At 38.3% G+C, this 24,287-nt stretch overlaps 1 protein-coding gene across 2 annotated transcripts in view; it reads left to right on the top strand.

Moving 5' to 3' along the window:
* Positions 1-24,287, top strand: part of MYO1D (myosin ID) — a 381,175-nt gene that overhangs the window by 138,828 nt on the left and 218,060 nt on the right. For both annotated transcript variants that reach the window (XM_010372265.2, XM_030922987.1), the window contains exons 15-16: positions 13,979-14,145; positions 23,603-23,810. In XM_010372265.2, the coding sequence (XP_010370567.2) occupies positions 13,979-14,145; positions 23,603-23,810 (375 nt within the window). The remainder of the gene's footprint in view (positions 1-13,978; positions 14,146-23,602; positions 23,811-24,287) is intronic.

Raw genomic sequence — 24,287 nt, 5'->3', positions numbered from 1 at the left:
TGAAGCCAAAGTGAGGGGTTCTAGAGGACAGCAGAAAAAGAAAGAGTTGCATTTAGAACAAAATAATATGATAGAAATAAATCTAAATAATTGTATTCATCATAATGTAAATAGACTAAGCAGACTAGATAGGTGGAAAATCCAGCTATATGCTGCTTAAAGGAGACACACATAAATAACACCATGCAGAAAGCTCAAAAACAAAGGCGTAAAGATATCAAGCCACCTGTCACCAAAAATGGTTAAAAGCAACATTCATGTGAAAGAACATAGAATTTAAGAAAGCAAGTATTAATACAGGTAAACTAGTGATAACAAAATAAAACTGTCCAAGACAAGCCATGTTGAACTAGGTACCTAACAACATACCCTTGCTTCTTATAAATTCTATTAAAAAAAAAGAAAAAAAAACCTGAAAAATCTTAAAGGAAAAATTGACAAGTCCACCATCATAATGTGAGATTTTAAACCAGTGCTATCAGAAAGATAAATGATAGATGAAGCAGACAAAAATGTTAGTAAGAATGCAGAAGCTTTGAAAACCAAATTTAAACTTTATCAAATAGATCAAAGGAACCCCATACCCAGGGAATAGGAAATATATATTCCTTTAAAGTATACATCGAGGCCAGACATGGCGGCTTACACCTGTAATCCCAGCGCTTTGGGAGGCCAAGGTGGGAGGATCACTTGAGGTCTGGAGTTCAAGACCAGCCTGTCCAACATATTGAAACCCTGTCTCTACTAAAAATACAAAAATTAGCTGGGCATGGTGGCCTGTTGTCCCAGCTACTCAGGAGGCTGAGGCAGGAGAATCACTTGAACCTGGGAGGTGGAGATTGCAGTAAGCGAGATGGTGCCACTGCACTCCAGCCTGGGCAACAGAGCGAGACTCCATCTCAAAATAATAATAAAATATACATGCAACATTTACAAGAATTAACCACATAGTAGATGACAAAGGAAACCATTTTGGGTATGTGTGTGTGTGTGTGTGTGTGTGTGTGTGTGTGTGTGTGTGTGTTTGTGTATGTGTGTATGTGTGTTTTCAGATGGAGTCTTGCTTTGTTGCCCAGGCTGGAGTGCCATGGTGGGATCTCAGCTCACTGCAACCTCTCTGCCTCCTGGGTTCAAGCAGTTCTCACACCTCAGCCTCCCGAGTAGCTGGGATTACAGGTGTGTGCCACCACACCTGGCTAATTTTTTATTTTTTTTTGTATTTTTAGTAGAGATGGGGTTTCACCATGTTGGCCAGGTTGGTCTTGAACTCCTGATCTCAGGTCATCCACCCACCTCAGCCTCCCAAAGTGCTGGGATTTTAGGTGTGAGCCACCACACTCAGCCATCTCAACCGTTTTGAAGAAGCTCATATACAGATATATTTTTCATCTTAAAAGCAAGTAAAATAAAAACCAGCATTAAAAAAAAATTTAATGTTTGGGAATTTTGAAAAGTACTCTCCTAAACAGGTCATAGGTTGAAGAGGAAATCACAATGGAAATTACAAAATGTTAGGAAGTGCATGACAAAAAATGTGTCAAAATTTATAGAATACTGCTAAAGTGATCCATTTGTTATGCCTTTGTAAAATAACAAGAAAGACTGAAAAGTTAATGCCTAAGTGCAACTCAAGAAGCCAGAAAAGGAACTCCAAAGAAAACCTAAAGAAAGAAGTAAGAAAATATTTTTTTAAATAGTAAAACTTTAAAATAATGGGAAAAAAAGTAATCAATAAGACCTCTAATAAAGCTGATAAGTTAAAAAATTATGAACAAAAAAGGGGCTATTACTATGCAGACATTATGGAGATTTTTTAAAACATAAGAATATTATAGATAACTACATGCCAATGATTTGGAAATGTAGATAGTTTTCTAGAAAAAAAGTTATCAAAATTAATTCAAGAAGAAAGGGACAACCTGAATGTATCAGTAACCTTAAAGAATCTGAATAACTGATGATAAATCCACCTTTTCCCAACTTTGCCAAGGACATCAGATCTAGATGGTTTTACAAATCAGTTTTATAAAACCTTTGAGGAACCATTCATCCCTGTCATATGGAAACTGTTTTGGAGGATGGGAAGAAGAGAGGCAACTACTCAACTCATTTAATGAGATTAATGTTACCTTAATATAAGCTTAATATGAGAAAATAAAATTAGACATCAATTTAACTTAGAAATATAGATGTAAAGACCTCAAAAATATATCAATAATGCATTTTCTGGCAACATGGTGAATGAGGTGCCCACTAAAGCACTGAAAACAACTGAAATATTAGATAAAATATAAAAATCAACATCTTGAATGCAGCCATGAACTAACAAAAAGTAAGGTATATGCAAGCCAGAAGCTGAGTGAATGTAGAAGTTAACTGAGTGAAAGGAAAAACCCCTAAAGCTGCCCCTCAGCCTGTGGGGATTTGTTGAAGTGGGTAACTTTGAATATAGTTATTCAAGGCTGGGTCCTTGAAGTGAAGCCCAGGGCCTCCCCAAAGTAGGGTGTCTAATAAGGAATTCTGTGCACACACACACACAATGGTGAGTCTTTAAAGGGCTACATGTAGAGTGAACTACAAGTAATTCCCCATTATCAGTAAGGAAAACTGCGTGTCTTGGTCCTTGGCACTGAGCCACGGGTGGAAGGGGGTGTGAATCTCTCTTGGGAATTTATAATCATAAGTGAGCTTTTAGGAGGTTTGCAACCCAAACTCATACTACCTGGGTAGCTTGAAAAAGCCACAAACTGACGATTTGATTAAAGGTGGTCCAGGTCTTATAATTGCCCCAGGCATCTGATAAAAGCAAGTAAAACTGTTTTCCTTAAGGAAACTATCTTCATACTGTCACAGGATCCTTGGGTTGTCGCTTTTCTGGCCAGAAACTTTTGTGGCTGGTGGTGCCTTTGCCTGAGTTTTGCTCAAGCCTGCCGGGCTTGTTCCACCTGCTCAGCCTGGCAGACTGCACTCAGCTTGCCCTACCAACCTGGATTCCACACCTGCCAAGGATGAGCGAGGCACAGAAGGGCAAGGGGTGTGTGAGTGAGTGAGCGTAAGGTCCAGCCACTGCACACAGCCAAGCACACCGGCTCCAGCAGGGCAGGCAGCTTCAGGCACCAACACAGGCACTGGTTCCCTGTGAGGCTGCGACTGGACCAGGCATAGGAAGGGCCACAGCTCTTCTTATGTTTTCACTCCTCATCACCCACAATGTGGCAAGCAAGGAGCGTGTTTCAGCCCTGTTTGTATTACAGCTCTTTTAGCCCTGTCATTCAGTGGATTCCAAGTTCTTGTCCTGTGTCCAGGAAGAATGAGTTATGCATACAAATAGAGGGTGAGCAAGGCAAAGAGGTGCTTTATTGGGTGACAGAACAGCTCAGAGGAGACTTTCAGTGGGTAGCTCCTCTCTGCAGTCAGGTCCTCCCATCGTCTACTCATCTCTCAGCACGCAACCCCAGCCGCGCCTCCCCAGCTGCAGCCAACATCATGGCGGCAGCGGCTCCAGATGGGCCACCAATACCAGACCTTAAAGAATTTCCACAAAGTTCTAAGGAAAATTAGCTCACAGTAAAGAATCACTACAAGATACTACAGGTAAAAGGCAAACTAAACAACAAACAGCAGGTTCAGACTCATGAAAACTTCTGATACAGAAATGATCCAAAAGAGAATATAAGAATGTTTAATATATATCAAGAAATGAAAGACCTGAAAATGAGAGAGAGCAAGCAACTAGACAATTGATAGAAATAAAAACTAAGTAATTAAAATTAAAAAATCAATGGATAGGTTTAACATAAAGTTACATAAAGCTGAAGAGAAAGTAGCGAAATGAAAGTAAGAACTGAAGGAGTTATCCAGAATTCCACTTAGACCGAGAAATGAAACACATAAAAGAAACATTAAGACTCGGGGGGCAGGGCACAGTGGCTCACGCCTGTAATCCCAGCACTTTGGGAGGCTGAGGCGGGCAGATCACAAGGTCAGGAGATCAAGACCATCCTGGCTAACATGGTGAAACCCTGTCTCTACTAAAAATACAAAAAAATTAGTCGGGCATTGTGGCACATGCATGTAATCCCAGCTACTCAGGAGGCTGAGGCAGGAGAATCACTTGAATCCGGGAGGCAGAGGTTGCAGTGGGCCAAAATTGTGCCACTGCACTCCAGCCTGGGTGACAGAGTGAGACTCCATCTCTTAAAAAAAAAAAAAAAAAGAATAAAAAAAAAGACACATGGGAGAGAAAATAAAGTGGTCAAACATGTATCTTATCAGAGTTATAGAAGAGAAAATGGATAGAACAATATTTGAAGAAATATTCCTGAGAATTTCAAGAATATTGAAGGACTTCACTTAACAGAATCAGGAAGCCCAGTGAATCTGAAGTTGAAAAAATTAAAAGAAATCTGCATGTAGACACCTAGTAAAATCCTAGAAGATTAAAGACAAAGAAAATATCTTAAAAGCAGCCAGAGAAAAGACAGATTAGATTCAAAAGTATGACAATTAGTCTGAGAGAAAATAACTGTAAACCAAAATTCTATACCCAGGGAATATATTTTTCCAGAACAAAGGCACAATAAAGAGTCTTTCTGAAAAACAAAAACCAAAAACAGAGTTTATCAACCTCACTTAAGGAGATTCTAAAAGATATTCATCAGACAATAGGAAGAGTATACTAAATGAAACTCTGAAATGCAAAAAGAAAAGAAGAGCAAAGAATTGGTAAATATGTAGATGCATTTAAATAAACTGTAAAATAATATTTCGTGGAATGGAAAATACAGATTAGAATTAACACAATAACAGTTGCATATCAATTAGAAGAGTAGCTGATTGTAATTCAAGTGTTCAAGGTCCTTAGTTCAGAAAAAAGGAATAAAAATATTGTGGAATGTTCAACTCTGATGAGTTAAAAATACATGTGAAAATTTTCTAGCATAATCATTGAAAATAGTAGAAAATAGAGGTTATAAATTCCAAACTAGTAGAGAAGAAAAAAAAAAAACACACACAGAATAAAAACAAAGAATCCTCCCCCCGCCCCCCCCCAAAAAAAAACATAAAAAAAAGAAACAAAAGAACATAGGAAAAGCTGGATATTTATTTGGTAGAAACAAATTAAATATATTCATAATTACATTGAATGTAAATGGATAAAAGCCTATTCAGATTAAAGAAAAAGAATTCAGATATATGCTATTTATTAGTGACACCCATATGGAAATAGAACAACTGAAAGTTTGTATCAGTTCCACAGTCTGGGATCACCTTTATCCGATTTCAGGGCCTGTAGTAACTCAGTGTTGGGCTGTCGTCCATTCACCTTTATCTCCCAGGTTTAGCTATTCAGGATTGCAGACCAAACTACATTCCCTCATCCAAGACTCCAGGTTCTAACTTTGGTACCAAAGTCCCATGAGAGCCAGAAGCTATGCTCAGCCTTATGACTGCCTTTTCCATGTCAACAGTAGCTACTAAAACAAAACACAACCATGAGATGTAGGCTCACTCATCTTGATTTTAGTTTTCTAATTTTGGCCAGGTCTTTCCTCCCTATCTTATTAGCTCTGTGATGCACTTACCAAAACCTTTTCCCCATATTTTGTCTAGCACCTTTTTTAAGTAACTTCATCAGGAAGATTGATAAATATTATCTAATCCTCCATTACCAGGAGTAGAAGTCCCTGGCTCCTCACTTTCACAGAATCCATAGTGTCTTCAGTTCACGACTTTGTCCCTACCCAGATTATAAATCTTTTGAATCTAGAGAATGGGTTCTGTTAATTTGATGTGTTAATACCTAATAAGGTACTATAAACATATTGTCAGTAAATTATTAAATGAACTTGAATTTGCTATGACTATTTGACAGTGTTCAAAGCAGGTTAAATAGATGTATATTTAGATAGTATATTCCAGCATTTCTGTATACTGATTGGTGTACTTTCACAAATGGTATTTTTTTCCCATAAAGTGTATAGGGAGAGACAGGTGAAAAAGTTCAAGTGAATAAGATCACTATTAACCTTTGCAATTTAACCTTTATAAGACATTCTGAATTTGCCAAATTTAGGATTTCTTAGGCTGAGTCAGTCTGGATATTTATAAATGAGAGAGGAGGCAGCATTTATAAATTGACACAGAATGCTGATTAAATATAGAGAAAGTATTCCCACTAGATTCCTTATCCAAAGACTTTCATATTACTAAACAGGATGAAAGGGCTTCCCCCCATTTCTTAGTTGGTTGCTAGTGTCTCATCCAATGTTGCCACTTCCTGTGCATAGTCACTCAGTACTGGTAATATTCCTTTCAACTGTTTTCTGGTTAGTAAAGTTAGTTATATTAATACTTCTCATATGATGCCTTATGTTAAGATTGCCTTGCCCACATGATTTTATACATTATTCAGACCAAAATATTTTCGAAATCACATTGTAATTTCCTTTTTGACCTAAGGGTTAGTTGTTTAGAAGTATTTTTCTTAATTTTCAAACACACAGGATTTTCTCATTATCTTTTTGCTCTTGATTTCTAGCTTAGTCTTATTTCATCAGAAGACATACTCCGTGTGATTTCAATGTTTAGAAATTTGCTAAATTTGCTTTATGTATATGTTTTGTTTGTCTTTAAAAAATTTGCGGCCGAGCTCAGTGGCTCACGCCTGTAATCCCAGTATTTTGGGAGGCCGAGGCAGGTGGATCATGAGGTCAGGAGTTCAAGACCAGCCTGGCCAACATAGTGAAACCCTGTCGGTACTAAATATAAAAAAATTAGCTGGGCATGGTGGTGTGCACCTGTAATCCCAGCTATTCAGAAGGCTGAGGCAGGAAAATCATGTGAACCTGGGAAGCGGAGGTTGCAGTGAGCCAAGATCATACCATTGCACTCCAGCCTGGGTAACAGTGCGAGACTCTGTCTCAAAAAAAAAAAAAAAAAAGTTCCATTCAATATTCTACACAAGTCCGTTAGGTCAAGTTTGCTAATAATATTGTTCAACTTTTCTATTTTCTTCCTGACTTCTTTGTTTTGTCAACACTGAAAGTTGTTTTAAACTCCACCTTGATTCTGAATTTATCTACTTGTCCTCATTGTACCTTTGATTTTTTGTGTAAATATTTAGAGAATTTGTTAGGCTCATTCAAGTTAGAACTGTTATATCTTCCTGGTGTTTGAGTCATTTATCATTATGAAACATCTCTATTTCCATATTGCTTTTTGCCTTGAAATCTACTTTGCATGAATAATATAGCTATGCCAGCTTTTCTTTTGGCTAGAGTTTGCGTGGTATATCTTTTTCATCCTTTTACTTTCAATCTTTCTACATCCTTATGTTTCAAGTATGTCTCTCATAAGTAGCATATAGTTAACTTTGATTTTTTTAATCCAGTCTGACAATTTTTATCTTTTGAATAAATCATTTAGTTCATTTACTTTTAATATAGTGTGTGTTGCATTTAAATCAGCCATCTTGTTAATGCTTCTATTTGACTCTTCTGTATTTCTTTTCTTTTTTTTTTTTATTTCTTTTACATTGATTATTGTAGGAAAAAGGTAAACAAAACTTTATTCCTTCTCCTTGACAGCTTAACCTCAGTTAAATTTCTAGCTCTGTTCGTCTGGCAACCTAGTAAGACATATATCACTTAACAACATCACTTATGGTGAAAATTATCCCTGTCAGTAAATTGCATCTGTCTTGGGAGAATGATGTCTGGTGGGGATGATATACTTTGGGTTTGCCTGAGCTCAGTGACTCTTGTATTAGGCCTGTCCTTTGCTGGACCCTGGAAGCTATGTCTTCTGAGCTGTTCTAAGAGATATTTGGTCCTGTAGGGCCTGAGGCTTTTAAGCCAAGGTCACCTCCCACACCTGCCCAATGTGGATCTCATCTCCTTACACCTAAGCTGTCACTTGATTGCTGTGTGGACTGCCCCAAGGACACTGACACTACCTGCTAGCAAACTGTGTTCTTGGCCTTTTGAAGAGATTGGTGCCAAATGAGCCCTATGAGTGTTTTGAGTTAAAATGTTTAGTTAGACCTAAGAACGTACTCTTTCCCCTCTCCTGGTGTTACAATTATTTTTTATCATTTCATTTATTCTCTTTATTATTTTGGAGGATTTACGTCTTAAATGCTTTTACAGTGGTTACTTGACTTATTGCGATATCATTCTTGAATTTAAAAATCTAGTATTATTTGGTACTTTTACCTCCTTCCTAGAAAATGCAAGGCCAATTTAATTCCATTTACCTTCCTTCTAACTTGTATGCTATTTTGATCATGTATTTTAATTATATACCAAAATAACATGCATATACATTTTTAAAGCCAGTAAGACATTATTATATCTATTTAGATATAATAAATATATTTATATTAGATATAGATAGTATATCTGTATTATCTATATATTATCTATATCTAATTTTATTATCTATATTTAATATCTATATCTATTATAGATATTGGATGATATAGATATATCTAAATAGATTTATATTTAGATATAAATAGATATATCTATTTAGATTATAATTTACATCTATTGTATCTGTTTATTCAGTCGTTTATCTATTTTTCTCTTCCTATTTTTTTTAATATCTTTTGGTTTTATTTTGCCAAGTTACTCATGAAAAGCATGACTCTTTTTCTCTTTTTTTTCTTTTTCTTTCTTTCTTTCTTTTTTTTTTTTTTTTTTTTTTTTTTTGAGACAAGGTCTCATTCTGTCACCCAGACTTGAGTGCATTGGCATGATCTCAGCTCACTGCAACCTCCACCTCCTGGGTTCAAGCAATTCTCATGCCTCAGCCTCCCAAGTAGCGGGATTACAGGTGCACACCACCACACCTGGTTAATCTTTGTATTTTTTGGTAGAAATGGGGTTTTACCATGTTGGCCAGGCTGGTCTCAAACCCCTGACCTCAACTTATCTACCCACCTTGGCCTCCCAGAGTGCTGGGATTATAGGCGTGAGCCACTGCACCCAGCCCCTATATTGCTGACCTTCCATCTGGGATCATTTTCTTCTGCCTTAACCTCACTCTATTATATTTGAAATCTGAGGGTGACAAATGTAGTTTTTGTTTACCAAAAAATATTTCTGTATGGTTTTCGTTCTTGAAGAATATTTTTCCTCAGTGTAAAATTCTCTGTTAACAGTGTCTTTTGGCACTTCAAAGATAATGTTCCTTTGTCTTCTGGATTTCATAGTTTCTTATGAGAAGTTAGCTCTCAGTCTTTTTGTTGCTCCTTAAGGTAATCTTTTTTTTTCCTCTGGCTGCTTCGATTTTCAAAAGTTTCACTATGATGTGCTTAAGTGTAGATTTTTTAAAAAATATGCTGTAGTTTGTAGAATCTCTTCAATTTGTAGCTTGACTTTTTTTTATCCGTTTTAGCAAGTTCTTTTCAAATATTTCTTCTGTCCCTTCTGTCTCCTCTCCTTTAGAACTCCATCTCACTGTATCTTCTATACCTCTTAGCCTCCCATCTTTGTTTTCCATCTTTTTGTCTATCCCTGCTTCATTCCAGAAAATTTCTTCTCACCTAACTTCTGATACATTCTTTTTTTTTTCTTCACCTATTTCTTTTTTTTTTTTTTTTTTGTCCTTCAAGATGGAGTCTCACTCTGTTGCCCCAGCTGGAGTGCAGTGGCACGATCTCAGCTCACTGCAACCTCCGCCTCCCAGGTTCAAGACATTCTCCTACCTCAGCATCCTGAGTAAACTGGAATTACAGGAGCACGCCACCATGCGCAGCTAATGTTTTGTATTTTTAGTAGAGATGGGGTTTCACCATGTTGGCCAGGCTGGTCTCAAACTCCTAACCTCAAGTAATCCACCTGCCTTGGCCTCATAAAAGGCTGGGATTACAGGCATGAGCCACCGCGACTAGCCTTCTTCACCTACTTCTAATCTACTCTTCTACTGATCCACTGAGTTCTTAATTTCCTTTATTATATTTTTCAGTTCTAGGTTTCCATTTGGCTTGGTTCTTTTTCATAGTTTCTGGTTGTATACAAAATTCTCATTATTGTCTTTTGTCACCTTGAACATGGTAAGCATAGTTATTTTAATATCTCTATCTGATAATTCCAGTGTCTGGATACCTGCAGGTCTGTTTATTTTTTATTTTGTTTTGCTGTTTCTGATTCCAATTTACTTGGCTACTTATATGTCTGGTTACTTTTTATTTTGTTCCAAATATTGTATTTGCAAAATCATCTGTAGAAATAATTGGAGGCCCAAGTTTATGTGATTTTTTTCTTCAGGGAAGAGTTAATTTTGCTTCTTTTAGTTACCTAAGAACAATAGTATTCCAAATCAACTATTCCAGTTTCAAGGACTCAGGTGATTCAAAGCTGAATTATGGTCCCTGTAAAGGACTGCCTCCTTCTTATTCATTCTTATTCCTGTTGGTGGGATCCTAACCCAAAGTAAGAGGGGTTTACTTATGTCCCCTCCTTTTCAGGCCTTATTCGCTAATCTTTGTCCCACTAGGCCCATGAAGCTGCTGATGATCCCATCACTACTCAGATCCCATCTGCCTTCTCTGGAATTGGCAAATTTCCCCAGGAAAAAAAAAGGCAGCCTCAAATCTGGGTTCTCCTCCACAATTTTCTTCCTCTCCTGTATTCTGACCCAGTAAATTCTCCACTGTCTTGTTAGACCTCACATGTCTTCAAGCAAACGTTCTGTTTATTTTGTTTAGCTATTCTAGTTAACCCTCAGCATGGGTGTCAGTTTAAATTACCTAGTCTGTCATTACTCAAAGAAAGCCCTAGTATCTTCATTTCATAAATTAGTTAATTAGTTCGAGAGAGAATTTACAGCCAAGACTCAAGTGTTCTGGTTGTGTACAATGCTTATTCTGTTACACTAGTACCAAACATGCAGATAAATCTGGGAGCATTTTGGCATTTACTTTGCTCAGTGCCACTTTTCTTGGTTTATTCACCAAGAAGTAAAGGCACTCTATTCCAGCAAACTAATAGAAAATCCTTAAGTAAACAGTGCCTCCTCCCAACTTCCCCATCCTATTAAGTTTTTAAAAACACTTAACTATGAGCCATTTTTTAAAGTGAGCTACAGTTGTTCCCCCAATATAGATGTTCCGCTTGAAAATCAGTACAGATTTAGTGAACATTTGATCACCCATCACTATTTTTTAAAGTAGGATTCTGCTTGTGCTTTATAATAAAATATTGATCCTCAGCTTAAATATACCAAAATTTAGTATCTAATGAAAGGGTTGGTATGGTATTCCAAAATAGGGAAGAAGTGTAAGTTATCTATCAATCCATAACAAATCACTCTAAAATATAGTGCTTAAAATAATGGTTCTTTGTCATGAATCAGGGGTTGACTGGGCAGTTCCGTTGGGCTCACCAAGCAGTTGCAGTCAGCTGGGGCTAGATAGGCTAAGATGAGCTCACTCAAATCGTGTGCCTGGATGCCTGGGCATCTTTTGTCATGTAGTCTTTAATCCTGGGTTTCTTCATGTGGTAGAAGTGGTCCAAGAGGGCAGAACCTCTCAAGGATGGGTTTCTAGAAGTAACCCAGTGTTGCTTCTTCTGCATTCTACTGGTTAAAGCATGTCACAGGCCAAGCCAGATTCGAGAAGTGGTGTAGAGACTCCACCTCTTACTGGGAGGTGGTGCAAGATATTGAGATCATGTTTTTCATTCTGCTACAGATGACAAGATGAAAAAGGGCAGGTGTACTAGACAGAATAATGGCCTCTGCATTGCAACAGCAACTCTGACATCAGCTAAGTGTGCTACAATTCAATTCAGTTCTGACACTAACTACCCAGAGTTAGCATTAATCTGAAAAATTAAAAGACAGGGTCTCCAACAAGACTCTCCTTTACTTCAGACACTAGCTGCAAGTGAGGTCCACAGAACACCTGCCCTTATATATGACTTGGGTATAAATTTGAGGATTCCCTTGACCCCCCTCTTCAGGTTTGATAATTCACTAGAATGATTCATAGAACCTGGGTCCAAGCACAGGAGCTTCTGTCCCCCTGGAATCAGGGTGCTCCCCTGTCTGAGTACATCCATGTGTTCACCAAACAAGAAGGTCTTCTGAGACTCAGCATCCTGAGGTTTTTTTTTTTTTTTTTTTTTTGTTTTGTTTTATCAGTGTTTCATCACAAAGGCATGATTGACTACATCTTTGATCACGTGATTAAGCTTAATCTTTAGTCCCCCTAACCTGCCCAGAGGTCAGGCAACTGTAAGTTCCAGCACATGAAGGAGTTTTCTGGTGACCAGCTCCCATCCTGCAGCTATTTAGAGGCCCAGCTATGAGTCACCTCATTAGCATAACTATGACACTCCTATCACTGAAGAAATTTCACAAGTTTTTGAAGCTCTATGCCAGAAACCAGGAACAAAGGCTAGATAGATAATATTTTTTATTGTTATTATTACTATACCATAGTCATCCCAGATGTCCACATCCTAATCCCCAGAACCTACGAACATGATACGTGCTGTAGCAAGGTGGAATTAAGGTTGCAGATGGAGATAAGGCTGCTAATAAATGGGCCTGAAGATAACAGCTTATCCTCCATTACCCAAGTGGCCCCAGTGCTATCATGAGTCCTTCAGTGAGAAGGAGGGAAGCAGAAAAGTCAGAACAAGGAGGTGACATCTATAAAAGACTCAACTGGCCATTGCTGGCTTTGAAGATGGAAGGGAGCCACCAGCCAAGGAATGTGGGCAGCCTCCAGAATCTGGAAAATAGAAGAAAATGGGTTTTCTTCTGGATCTCCCAAAAACACCAGCCCTGCTGACACATTGACTTTTGGCTCAGTTAAACCTATTTCAGACTTCTGACTTCCAGAAATGTGAGATAATAAAACTGTGTTGTTTTAATCCACTATATTTATGATAATCTGCTACAGCAGCAATAGGAAACTAATACAGCAGGGCCTAGAAAAAGGCAAAAAATGGCATTACCTTTCACCATGTGGGACAGCATGATAAATGTACTATCGGAGTTTCTTTTTTTAGGTATTGGAAACTGTTATTCTGTTCAAAATGCAAGTAAATTTACATCCTTCAAATCTCTCCTGCTTAAATTATTTACTACCCCTTTCTACTTCTAGCCCTCAGCAGAGCTCAAAACTGCCTAATTTAACTACAGAGGATTCTGTATTTTAAAGTGCATCTGTGTGTCTGATAGATAATAGATTCAGAGAAGAGAAAGAAATTCTTTACACTTATAGGATATGTTTGACCTAATTGATTCATCCAGTGATAATTTATTCATTATCTTCAGTGTACCAGGATCTATGCCAAGCATAGTTTTATATTTAAAAGGGGTTATGATCTAATATGTGGTATAAAGCTTCATTGGCACAGAGGGAAGGATTGCTAGCTGAGCTCCTTCATAGAATCACTGGTGCCTGTAGGTGGTTTTGGAACTTCTCTACTTACCCATGAAGTTTAATCTCTTTTCCAAAAGTACAAACTAATGCAATAATATTAATGCTGATGGCTGACACTTAAGGAGCACTTACTATATACCAGAGCTGTGCCTATCATTCCTTAACATAATATTAACATTAACAAAGCATGTCTTTTTACATTCTCCATCCATTTTCATCGTTAGCTGCTGCCTTTTTCTATTGAATTACTCCTTCAGCTGCTTTAACCTTGTTTTCATAAACACACAGAAACTCGATCTTTACATCTCTGTTATTTACTTCCTAGTTTTATCCCTTTTCTACTATTCCTAATAAAGCCTAAAACATAATTAAACAAACATTTAGCTGAATGCACGAGAACTTCTAACCTTGAAATGAAGGAGAAAGGAAGAATAACTACTTTATTCACAAGTGTATGCCTGAGAAATTAGAGGCACTGAGCTTAACTTGACACAATTAACACTAATTACATGTTAGTGTCCCTAGTTGGAGAATTTTCGCCAGTGAAATTTACCATTTGCTGATTTGTTTCTTTAGGAACCATATTACGTTCGTTGCATCAAACCCAATGACAAGAAATCTCCGCAGATATTTGATGACGAACGCTGCCGGCACCAAGTAGAGTATCTTGGACTACTGGAAAATGTGAGAGTGCGTCGGGCAGGATTTGCCTTCCGCCAGACATATGAGAAGTTTCTTCACAGGTGAGAATAGACTCATCAGAGAGGCCTAGTTCACTGAGAATAACGGAGTCCTCCCCATACAACAGTGCATCGGTCAGCACCATATTAGGCAATCTATAAATATTTGTTCGGTGAACAAAAGAGCTGAGGAAATTACAAATATGAAAGACTTTCCCAGTTTCAACATGAGTCCCTGAGTTCATGGTTTATGGACCACGAAAAAGTTTCAGCCTTTGGGGAAGAAATGCGGGCATCATAGCGTAGCAGAAAGAACACTGATCTGAAGTCACATTGTGGGTGGAATTCTTATTGTGCCACTTACTTACTGCTTGAGCGTGAGCCAGAAGTTTAACTGCTTTGACCCTGTTTTTGCATCTGTAAAATAAGTAAAATAACATTTCATGGACTGTTATGAGAAATTAACCTAAGTAAAAAGCCTAGATTCCTAGTACATCATAGCTATTTAATCAACGCTGCCTATCATTACTGGTGTTGGTAATTATCATAATAATAAAATATTAAGGAGTTAAGCATGGAGGGCCTGAAATCAGTCTGCTTGGTTTGAGTCCTGGCTCTGTCATTTTTCAGTTGTGTGACCTTGGACAAATTACATACCCTTTTCATGCCTGTTTCCTCATGTGTAAAATGGGGATAATAATAATAACTACCTTGAAGCTAGAGGGTTAAATAAGAAAATACATACAAAGCACTTGGAGTAGTAGTACTTCCATATAGTAATCACTCAATAAGTATAATATATTGTTGCTATTGTTAATTTATTGTTGATAATGTTGCTTAATGATACCATGTCATATAAAAAAGTAATGATAATGATAATTGATAACTTGGAATCACAAGAATGCTTTAAATTCCATCTATTTGTTTTAAAACATTTATTGAACATTTTCTATAATCTTGACTGTAGATTTCCCCCAAAAAACAAATAAATATATACATAAAATATAAACCAGAAAAATGCGGAAAATTCAAGTACTTTAGTGGGTCAAAAGAGTCTCTAAGGAGCTGACAATGACAGGAAGCAGCCAGCCATACAAAGATCAGAGCAAAGAGAAGGTGGGACAGAGGGAACAGCCAGGGAAAAGGCTCTATTGCGGTAGTAAGTGAGGCATTTTAGATGCCAAACGTAGTCCACTGTGGTTGGAGGATACTGACAGGACAGTTGTGTGAGATGAGATGAGAGAGGTGGACAAGAGCCAAATCGTGTCGAACTTTGTAATCAGACTAAACTATTTAGGTTTTGGTTAGGTGTGATTTAAAAAAGAAAGAAAGCCATTGGTGGAGTTTAAGCATGGAGTTACACAACCTTATGAATGTCTTAAAGGAATCACTGTGGCTGCTGTGTGAATAGAAGGCAAGGAGATGTTGGCCGGGCACAGTGGCTCACGTCTGTAAGCTCAACACTTTGGGAGGCTGCGGCGGGCAGATCACGAGGTCAGGAGATCTAGACCATCCAGGCTAACACGGTGAAACCCCGTCTCTACTAAAAATACAAAGAATTAGCCAGGCGTGGTTGTGGGCGCCTGTAGTCCCAGCTACTCAGGAGGCTGAGGCAGGAGAATGGCGTGAACCTGGGAGGTGGAGCTTGCAGTGAGCCGAGATGTCACTGCACTCCAGTCTGGGAGACAGAGCAAGACTCCATCTCAAAAAAAAAAAAAAAAAAAAAAGGAAGGCAAGGAGATGTTTAGGGATGCTATTGCAGGAGTCCGGGAGGCAGGGCTTGATGGTAGTGCCTTCAGTAAGGGACTATTGTAGATACAAGAGCATTGGACAGATTTGGGATATGTTTGAGGGATAAAGTTGACAAGACTTGCTCATAGATTGGATATGATGAAACAGGAATAAAGAGGAATGAAGGATGAAAATTAGATTTTGGCTTGAGCATCTAGGTAAGCGCAGTACCATTTGCTGAGATAAAATTGGGTAAAATAATTTTGAGGAAGAGGATATGGAACAGGAGTAACAATGGAATCAAGATTATTCTCTTGACTGTGTTAACTTTGAAACATCTCTATGTTCACTTTTTTTTTTTTTTTTTGAGACAAAGTCTCGCTGTCACCCAGGCTGGAGTGCAGTGGTGTGATCTCTGCTCACTGCAAGCTCCGCCTCCCGGGTTCACACCATTCTCCTGTCTCAGCCTCCCGAGTAGCTGGGACTACAGGCGCCAGCCACCATGCCCGGCTAATTTTTTTGTATTTTTAGTAGAGACGGGGTTTCACTGTGTTAGCCAGGATGGTCTCAATCTCCCAACCTCGTGATCCACCCGCCTCGGCCTCCCAAAGTGCTGGGATTATAGGCGTGAGCCACCACACCCAGCCTATGTTCACTTTGAAATCCTACTAAATATCTAGGCAGAAATATTAAGCCATTAGACTTTCATACCTGGAGTTCTGGAAAGAAGTTTAGGCTGCAGATAAGAGATTTTGGAGTCACTGGTAACATAGATTACATAGAAAGTCTTGGGACTGTATAGTGAAGAGGAGGAAGTCCGTGACAGTGTTTAGATTTGTGGTCTGGCATGAAAGAACCAGCAAAGATAAGAGAAGCAGCAACCAATGAGGTAGAAGAAAAACCAGAAGAGGATTATGTCACAGAAGCCAAGAGAAGATGGCTTTTTTTTTTTTTTTTTTTTTGACAGGGTCTTGCTGTGTCACCTGGACTGGAGTGCAGTGGCACCATCTTACCTCACTGCAGCTCCACCTCCCAGGTTCAAGCAATTCTCCCACCCCCGCCTCCCAAGTAGCTAGGATTACAGGGGCACATCACCAAGCCCAGCTAATTTTTTTTCATTTTTAATAGAGCCAGAGTTTCACCATGTTGGCAAGGCTGGTCTCGACCTCCTGACCTCAGATGATCCAACCGCCTCAGCCTCCCAAAGTGCTGGGATTATAGGCATGAGCCACCATGCCCAGCCAGAAGATGACATTTTAAGAAGAAAAGTGTAGCAACTTTATGCTGCCCTTTACATGAAGTTCAAGAGCAGGCAAAACTAATTTATGGTGATAGAAATCAGAATAGTGGTTAGCTATGTGTTGGTATGACCTCTGTCTGCGGACTGGAAAGCAGAATGGGGGAACTCTCTGAGGTGATATATCTTGACTGGGGTGTCGGTTTCATGAGTATACACATTCGACAAAACTTATTGAATTATATACTTAAGTGTGTGTATTTTAGTACATGTAAATTTGATCACAATTTTTTAAATGTTTTTAAAAAACTAAACTTTTTCGAAAAGTGAATTAGTGGGCCAGAGGATCAAGCTGAAGTCTTGTTGCGGATCTCATCACAAAGAAAAAAAAAGATGGGAAGTATTCAGGAAAGGTCTAGCCACATGTAAGGTTGATCCAGGAGCAGCAAAACCCATGTAACAGAAGGACTAGAGGAAAGAACACCAAGAATAGGGGAGAGGCACTATTCAAACAGTGGCCAGGGATTTGCCTGAACTGAAAAAAGACGAATCATCAGATTAAAAGGATACACTGATTGCCAAGCATAAGAATTTTTTTAAAACTTAAAAATACATTTGTTCACTTTTAGAATGTTAAAGAAAAATATAGCTCCCAAGAGAAAAAGACAAACTGCCTATGGGGAGTGAGAATCACGCTGACATCTGGCTCCTCATGAACATTTGATCAAATAGACGAAGGAGCAAAATGCTTTCACAGTGCAGGGAAAGGGCCTTCATGTCTAGAATTGTGTTCTGTGTCAAAATACCATTCAAGAGTGTGATTAAAATAAATAGCATTTTCTGGCATACCTAGTTTGAGAAAGTTTATTATTCATAGACCCTCTGAAAAATGTCCTAGAGGATGTACTTCAGCAAAAAGAAAGATGAATGCAGAAAGGAAACATGTGGCAGGATATATGCAAAAAAGCAACATTGAGCAAAGAAATCTGTAAAACTTTTTGTTAAATCTAAACAAGTAGTGATTGTAAAGGTAGGAAAGTAGTCTTTAGTAATAATCTGGAACTGAAATTAAAATGGGAGTGAGAAGTAGAGATAATTAAAGATTTTTTCCTGTTTATGGAAAGGATATAGACTGTGATTAACTAGACAGAAAAAAAAATTATGTGTTGAAATTTTCAAGTGAGTTATAATAATAGTTGTGAATATTTTAAAATGTTTACTGGATGTACTAGATACTGTTTTAAACGTTTCACATGTAGTAAGTTGCTGAAACTGACAACCACGTGAGGAATATACATTATCCCCATTTTATGTGGCTCATCCAGTGATGACGAGAGAAAAGGTAATATTTTCTACAGTGAATTTTTCCTTTTAGATTTTGCAGATTTTTGCAAGTAGTTTAGGTTTGAACCTAAATTTTTGCTTGTGACTTTTCATTTTCATTTATTTTATTGAGAAAAGAGAGAAGGATTTAAAACATGCTGGTAACCTTAAAGTTAGTCCTTTAGGGAGGTAAAACTCACTGTCAGAAAGCAGATGAGTTCAACTTTTTAATTAGCAAGTTCAGATTGCTGATTTGCCAGAGAACCAGGGTCATGCACTTTGCCGGCATGAAGGAAGGCAGAGTGCCTCTCCCCTGCCATGGGAGCTGAGCAGTGGGGCTGTAGGATAGCAATCCAGTTTCTACAGCGTGCCTGAAACAAACACACACCAGCACTACCCCTATGATGACCCAGATGTAGACCCCTACTATAGTTTGGTAACGAATTTGAGAGGTTTCTGATTTCGCGTTTTTTCATGTGACATTGTTTGGTATTACCTCTGTCTTTATATTAGAACTTTTTCATTGGGCTTTAATCTCTGCCCCCATCTAGCAAGTGAGTAAGCTTTAAATGATTTCCTTTCATTCATTCTGCAAATATCTATTGCCTCATAGTATAGCAGGCAACATGATAGGCACATGATACATAGTAGGGAACAAAACAAAGTCCCTGCCTTCATAGTAGCCACAGACTAAGGAGGGAGACTGACATTAAGCAAATAAACCCACAAATCAGTATGATTACAAGCTGTGATAAATGATGTCAGAAAAGAATATATAAAACTAGTAGCCTTAGAGAGAATATTGGGGGTAGGGGCTTTGTTGATATACAAAGATCAAGAAAAGACTAAAGGATGAGAAGGAGCCAGACTTTCAAGGACTAGGTAAAATGTATTCCAGGCAGTGGGAACAGCATGTGCAAAGACTCTGAAGCAGGAAGGAGGCAACCGCATTACAGAACCCCAAAGAAGTCAACATGATTGAAGGATAGTGAGGAAGGAAAGCAGCCAAAGACAAAAATGATTTCAAGCTTTTTAGAAAACTACTCTGACCGATGTATGCAGAATGGATTGGAAAGGAAATGGAAGACAATTTAGGAGTCTGTTGTAAACTAGAAGGTGGCTTGCCTTTGAATTGAAGCAGTAAGGATGAGGAGAACTGTAAAATTTTAAATATATTTTGGGGGTAGAGTCAATAGAACTTAATGATGGATTAGAAATCATGATAGAGAGGGAAAGAATAAAAGTATTCTCAGGATCCTGGCTTTAGTAACTGGGTAGATTGAGGTAGGAAAAGACTGAAAGAGTAATTAAGATGCCTTCCAGACCTGTGTAGACATTGGATATATAAATCTGAAGCTCATAACTATGCGCTAGACTAGGGATGATACACAAATTGAAAGTATATTTTTATATTTTATATACCTATAAAATATATATTTTTGTTTTTATATTTGGAATGTTTTATTAAAAGTAAGTGGACTAGATGAGGTAATGTGGGGAGAGGATACGTAGAGAGAAGTCCTGATCTTAGCCTCGGGACACGCCTGCATTTGGGGATATAATAGTAGCCAAAGGAGCCAGAAAATCAGATTGACAAGAAATATCCAGAGAGGCAGAAGGAGAGCATGCTGTCATGGAATCTAAGAAAAGAGATATGTCAAGAAGAAGGAAGTAATTAACTGTAATTAGGGAGTAATTAACAGATGCTGCCTACATATCTACTATTTTAACAAGAAATTTGAACAGCCCTATGAATGATTTATATTCCTTTAGGTATATACCCAGTAATGGGATTGCTGGGTCAAATGGTATTTCCGGTTCTAAATCTTTGAAGAATTGACTGTCTTCCACAGTAGTTGAACTAATTTACATTCCCACCAATAGTATAAAAGCGTTCCTATTTCTCTGCAACCTTGCCAGCATTTGTTGTTTCTTGACTTTTTACTAATCACCATTCTGACTGGCGTGAGATGGTTTCTCATTGTGGTTTTGATTTGCATTTCTCTAATGATCAGTGATGTTGAAATGTTTTTTATATGTTGGCCGCATGTATGTCTTTTTTTGAGAAGTGTCTGCTTATATCCTTTGCCTACTGTTTAATGGGATTGATTTTTTTCTTGTACATACATTTGCTTAATTTCCTTTTAGATTCTGGATATTAGTCCTTTGTCAGATGGATAGATTGCAAAAATTTTCTCCCATTCTGTAAGTTGTCTGTTCGCTCTGATGATAATTTCATTTGCTGTGGAGAAGCTCTTTAATTTGTCATTTTTGCTTTTTTTGCAATTGCTTTTGGTGATTTCATTATAAAGTCTTTGCCCATGCCTATATCCTCAATGGTATTGCCTAGAGTTTCTTCTACGGTTTTTATTGTTTGGGGTTTTACATTTAAGTCTTTAATCCATCTTGAGTTAGTTTTTATATAAGGTGTAAGGAAGGGATCCAATTTCAGTTTTCTGCATATGGCTAGCCAGTTCTCCCAGCATCATTTATTAAATAGGGAATGCTTTCCCCATTGCTTGTTTTTGTGGATACGTGCACAGGTGTGTTCATTGCAAGCACTATTCAAAATAGCAAAAACATGGAGTCAACCCAAATGCCCATCAATGATAGACTAGATAAAGAAAATGTGGTACACACACACCATGGAATACTATGCAGCCATAAAAAGGAAAGAGGTTAATACCCTTTTCAGGGACATGGATGGAACTGGAAGCCACTATCCTCAGCAAACTAACACAGGAACAGAAAACCAGACCCCCCATGTTCTCACTTAAAGGTGGGAACTGAACAACGGGAACACATGGACCTATGGGGGTAAATAACACACACTGGGGCCTGTTGGGGTTGGGGTGGGAGAATAGAGATCATCAGGAAGAATAGCTAATGGATGCTGGGCTTAATACCTAGGTAATGGGCTGATTTGTACGGCAAACCACTATGGCACACATTTGCCTGTGTAACAAACCTGCACATCCTGCACATATACCTCAGAACTTAAAAAATAAAATAATTATTAAAAAAAAGAAAAAAAGAAAGAAAAGGCCTATGAGAAAACTTTAAAGATTCATGAAGGCACAAAGCAGAGTAGATCAAGTGTGAAGATATCTCTTGTTCTTGGATAGGACAACTCAACACCATATAAAAATTAATGGATTCGCTGAGTACAGTGGCTCTTGCCTATAATCCCAGCATTTTGAGAGGCCAAGGCGGGTAGATCACTTGAGGTCAGGAGTTCAAGACCAGCCTGGCCAACATGGTAAAACCCCATCTCTACTGTTAACACAAAAATTAGCTGGGCATTGTAGGTGCCTGTAATCCCAGCTACTCAGGAGGCTGAGGCAGGAGAATCGCTTGGACTGGGAGGCGGAGGTTGCAGTGAGCTGAGATTGCACCACTGCACTCCAGCCTGGGCAATAGAGTGAGACTCTGTGTCAAAATAATAATAATAGTAATAATAATAATGTATTTAATGTTTCAACTCAATAAAACTATCAAGGGTGGTTTGGGTCTTTAAAAATTGTTTGTTCACTGGATTCTGGTTTTTTTGCCTGGAACTATAAAACTTGATTCTGAAGTTCATATGGAAAAATATGTGTGCCAGAATAACTAGAAAGACCTTTAAAAAAGAAAAGAATTAGGAAAAAACATTAAAATGTACTTGTATCCTCTATAATTAAAACCATGTGGTAGTGATGCACAGATGGACAGACACGGCAATGAAACAGACCAGAAAGTCCAGAAATAAACTGAAGAACATATGATAAAGGCAGCATGTTAATCACAGAGGGGAAAGATGAACTTTTTAATAGTGTTGGAACGGCTAGACAGCCATTTGTTAAAATATAAAATTAGATCCATACCTCACACCATATACCAAAAAACCCTCTAAATGATCAGAAATCTAAATGTGAAAAAGGAAAACATACAAGTACTAGAAGAAAACATAAACGCATTACTCTGTAACCCAAGTGAAGAAAGCCTTTCATACAATGACTTAAAATTTAGATGTACTATAAGAAAAAAGCTAAATTCCGGCCGGGCACGGTGGCTCAAGCCTGTAATCCCAGCACTTTGGGAGGCCGCGATGGGCGGATCACGAGGTCAGGAGATCGAGACCATCCTGGCTAACACAGTGAAACCCCGTCTCTACTAAAAAATACAAAAAACTAGCCAGGCGAGGTGACGGGCGCCTGTAGTCCCAGCTACTCGGGAGGCTGAGGCAGGAGAATGGCGTGAACCCAGGAGGCGGAGCTTGCAGTGAGCTGAGATCCGCCACTGCACTCCAGCCTGGGCGACAGAGCGAGACTCCATCTCAGAGAAAAAAAAAAAAAGAAAAAAGCTAAATTTGACTACATGTATTAAACAGCTTTGCATGGTGGAAAAAACTCTGTGATAGGCAGCCTTCTAAGATGCCCTCTACCTCCTGGTATCCATGCCCTGTGTAATCCCCTTCCCGTGAGTGTAGGCTAGACCTAGTGATTTGCTTCTGACAAAGTATAATATTGCAAAAGTGATAGGATGTCACTTTTGAGATTAGGCCACAAAATACTGTGACTCTGTGACTTCTGTCTTGTTCACACTCACACTCAAGCAAGCCGCCGTGTGGTAAGCTGCCTTATGAGAGGCCCACATGGCAAGGAGCTGTTGACTGCTTGTATGTAGAAATGCAATTAATTTTTGTGTGTTGCTCTTATGTGCAGCAACACCGCTTAATTTTCTTTTAGTTATAATAGTTTTTTTTTTTTTTTAATCTAGAGATCTGCTTGATTTCCTTTGAGGAAAGTTACATTATACATAAGTAGTATCCATTTTGTTTTTCCCTCAGTCATTTACCAGTTATCTCTTGGTCTCACTATGTTGACTAGACCTCCAGAGCAATGCTGAGCAGGACCCATGACAGAGCCACCCTTCTCTTGTAGCTGTTTGTAAAAAGAATGCTTCTAAGGTTACCGCTTTATGAACAATATTTGCTGTAGGATTTTGGCAAATAGACTTTATGAGTTTGAGGAAGTCCCTTCTATACCTAGTTTAGTAAGAGTTATCTTAAAGTGTTTTATTTTACTGAAGACTTTTTTTGCATACCTTATGAGGCTAATGAAATTCTATTGATAGTTTGCTAAGATTTGGTTTGGTTTTTTACGAGGTGTCTTGAATTTTATTGAATAGTTTTCTATTGAGATGACCATATGGTTTTCTCCCTTAACCCTATTTCTTTTTTTCATCCAGGTATAAGATGATCTCTGAATTCACCTGGCCCAACCATGACCTTCCTTCAGATAAAGAGGCTGTCAAGAAACTGATTGAACGGTGTGGTTTTCAGGATGATGTAGCTTATGGGAAGACCAAAATTTTCATTCGAACACCCCGAACGTTGTTTACCTTGGAAGAACTCCGTGCCCAGATGCTCATAAGGATTGTCCTCTTTCTACAAAAGGTAATTTTATATTTTATATATAAGGATAAGATTTTGCTTTTATGTTCTTAAAAATTTGTTGCATATTTTATTTAATTCAAGAAATATTCCTGGATGGTATGTAGTTTTGTGTCCATGCATATCTTGAAATGTTTTCTGTTGCCTTCACACATGGAAAACTTACTTGGTTGCCCAAGTTCAAAATTATTTTATCTTCAAAACTCTGAAGACATTTTGTCTTTAAACTTGGAGAGATGTCTGAACCAGTTTTTCTGTCTTTTACCCTTAACTATGTTTTTTCCTTCAGCTTAAATGTGTAAAGGACTTTTTTTGTTGTTGTTCTCTCGAGACGGAGTCTCACTCCGTCTCGCCTAGGCTGGAGTGCCGTGGCACATTCTTGGCTTACTACAACCTCCACCTCCAGGGTTCAAGCGATTCTCCTGCCTCATCCTCCCAAGTAGCTGGGATTACAGACGCACACCACCACACCCAGCTAAT

This window comes from Rhinopithecus roxellana, chromosome 19 (assembly GCF_007565055.1).
Source record: "Rhinopithecus roxellana isolate Shanxi Qingling chromosome 19, ASM756505v1, whole genome shotgun sequence".
Lineage (NCBI taxonomy): Eukaryota > Metazoa > Chordata > Mammalia > Primates > Cercopithecidae > Rhinopithecus > Rhinopithecus roxellana.
The sequence above is the reverse complement of the archived record's forward strand: the minus strand, read 5'-3'. Positions and strand labels throughout refer to the sequence as shown.